The sequence below is a fragment of the Phaethon lepturus genome, unplaced genomic scaffold, assembly GCF_000687285.1.
Source record: "Phaethon lepturus isolate BGI_N335 unplaced genomic scaffold, ASM68728v1 scaffold20072, whole genome shotgun sequence".
In the NCBI taxonomy this organism is placed as follows: domain Eukaryota; kingdom Metazoa; phylum Chordata; class Aves; order Phaethontiformes; family Phaethontidae; genus Phaethon; species Phaethon lepturus.
The window spans coordinates 20,674-23,114 of NW_010521477.1; the positions used below are offsets into that span (position 1 = coordinate 20,674).

Consider the following 2,441-nt stretch of genomic DNA (forward strand, 5'->3'; position numbering starts at 1 on the left):
GTCATGCTTGGACTCCACATTCACATTGTCTCTAGGTTTTGGATTTTCTTTTGTTTCAAGAACATGCCTTTGTTGTATATTCTGCAGCACTAATGGATTTTAAGACAAACTCGTGTAATATCTTCCACGTCCTTTAAACATGGTCTTTACAGGTTTGGGGTTTTTTTAACCTCTTGGGTTTTGCAATACAGAAACAAGCTCTGAAATTGTTCTCTCAGTGAGTACTTGAAGCGAACTTTGCATTCACGTGCAATCCAGCCACTGAAGCTGAAGTCTGCCATTAGTGCCTTTAAAGATGTTGTTTTGTGCAACTTAGCACAGTATAGGCAAAGAAGAATAGCTGTATTATCAGGAAAGGCAGTTTGTGTAATCAGAAAACGATTTCTAGTATCACAGATACTAGATACAATTGGATGGGAGAACTGTAGTTCATAATCCTGGAAAAACAATTACCGTTGGGACACAGGAATAGGTATGCAATATTTTGCTGAATAAGTGTATCAGCGTCCATTTTAAGTCTTCACATGTACAATACACTAGAACCCTTCAGGTTGGTAACATGATATTTCCCATCTGCAGGACTTCAGGTGCAGGAGTCTGCCATCTATACAAAGATAATCAAAGCAGCCTTGGCCCAAAATGACAGCAAACTCTCAGTCCACCCAACCATATTTGGAGAGAGACACATTCCTCAGCAGTTGGCATCAGTGACCAATATTGCTGTCTCTGACCTCTCCCTGGGTCACATAACCAGAGCTCTGTGCCGTGGCATCGTTGAAAACCTCTGTTCCATGTTACCTGTGCAGCGCCTGATGGAGACAGGAGTCAGGAAGATTCTGGGGAGCGGGAATGCCCTTGCCAGGAACGAAGTGCTGAGGCAGGAAGTGGAAAGGATTTTTCCATTCCCTGTGGTTTACGGGAAGGATGTCGATGCTGCTGTGGGGGCTGCCATGGTGATGTTCCACAGAAAATAAAGTCATTGTTTGGAATGGCTTGAGATGCATTTTTTTTTTTTTCCTGGCTGTACTGTGTTTATTTTCACTGCACTTTTTCTGGAGTTGTAGTCAACATGCCATCTTATTACAGTGTAGAAAAAAAGCTTGCATTTAATTTCCTCTTCTGCTTCTGGGTGTACACATTTCATTGCTCTGTCATTCCCATTTGTGAAATGAGAAGTAATTATCGTATTAAATTTGACTGAGTGACTAGGAAAGATCCATTAACTTTCAGCATAAAATGATGTTTTCATGCGAGGCTCATTTTCCTGGTAGGAAATGTGTTTAGAAGGACTAGGAGAGATGAGTCTGTAACTTAGTCTGATGCTTTTCTTTAGAGACTACTTGTCCTTAAGCTGTCTCGCAATATACATACATACAGGCAACAGACCAGGATGTCAGCCATGTTTGGGGAGTTCGGTGGCTCTTGCACAGAATGAATGACATGAATTCACATGTTGCGTGTTGTCTTTGTGAAAGATGGAATACAACCTTGGGTTGAACCTTGACAAAACAATCAAAATAAAACATGGGGGATTATTTCCGTGGCTACCCAGCTCGGGTACAGTGGACTAAGGTCAAAGGCATGGCTAGGCCAGTACTGTGACTGGAGATGCCTGGAGTGTGGGTTTATATGTGAGTGGAAAACACATTTATAGGGTGGGATGTAACTATTTTCCTTATTTGGCATAACTAATTATTTTACATTTGGTTTTTGAGTGGTAGAGTGGATGAGGGCCTCTCTGAAACAGTCAGAATTTGTGATAAACTGGAGGGGCTGGCAAACTCAAAGTTACAAAAGCCCAATTCTCATCTCTTTCAGCTTTGATTTCTCATTTAAGCACTAACACAATTAGCATTTTGAGATGGTCCACAAAAATAGTTTGTTCTTGTAATACAGTCCATAGCTATTTTAGTGTATTTGATCAAAGGTGTTTCTGATTCTGCCCTTCATGTATTGTGTCAATTTGAGCTTTAATACAGCAGGTGCCAGGCTAGACTCAAATCTGTTTTTAATGTAAGTATTGTTCATGTGAATTCCCTTAAAATTTAGAAGTTTTTATCCCTTGTGTTATGCTCTTAAAATTTATTTCTCCCCCTACTCTTTATTTTAAGGTGAAAACAGTTACACTTTTCTGCCTAAAACATGATGGATGTACACCTTTTTTGCTCAAATGAGACTGGGAGGCAAGTAAGATAGCTTCATGTTATCTAGATACATGTTTGTAAGTAAGTAATGAAATTGTATTTTCACTGAGTTATGGAAGTGTATTCCTATCTTGCACATTAAGAACATCAGGACTGACTCATTCTTGTAGTGAGAAAGCTGTTCAGAGATCTTAATTACAGAGATGGATTAATTTCCATCTCCCTCCACCCTCCCTCTGTGCATTTATTCCATGCCATGTTTAGGGAACTGTTGGCATATATAGGAATTAGAGAAAG

At 39.9% G+C, this 2,441-nt stretch overlaps 1 protein-coding gene across 1 annotated transcript in view; it reads left to right on the plus strand.

Annotated features, from left to right (window-relative positions):
- The window catches only part of SHPK (sedoheptulokinase), an 8,607-nt gene extending 7,614 nt beyond the window's left edge, over positions 1–993 (plus strand). The window contains exon 7 of the mRNA XM_010281544.1: positions 580–993. Coding sequence (XP_010279846.1) covers positions 580–974 — 395 coding nt within the window. The 3' untranslated portion in view covers positions 975–993. The remainder of the gene's footprint in view (positions 1–579) is intronic.
- The last annotated feature ends 1,448 nt before the right edge of the window (positions 994–2,441 follow it).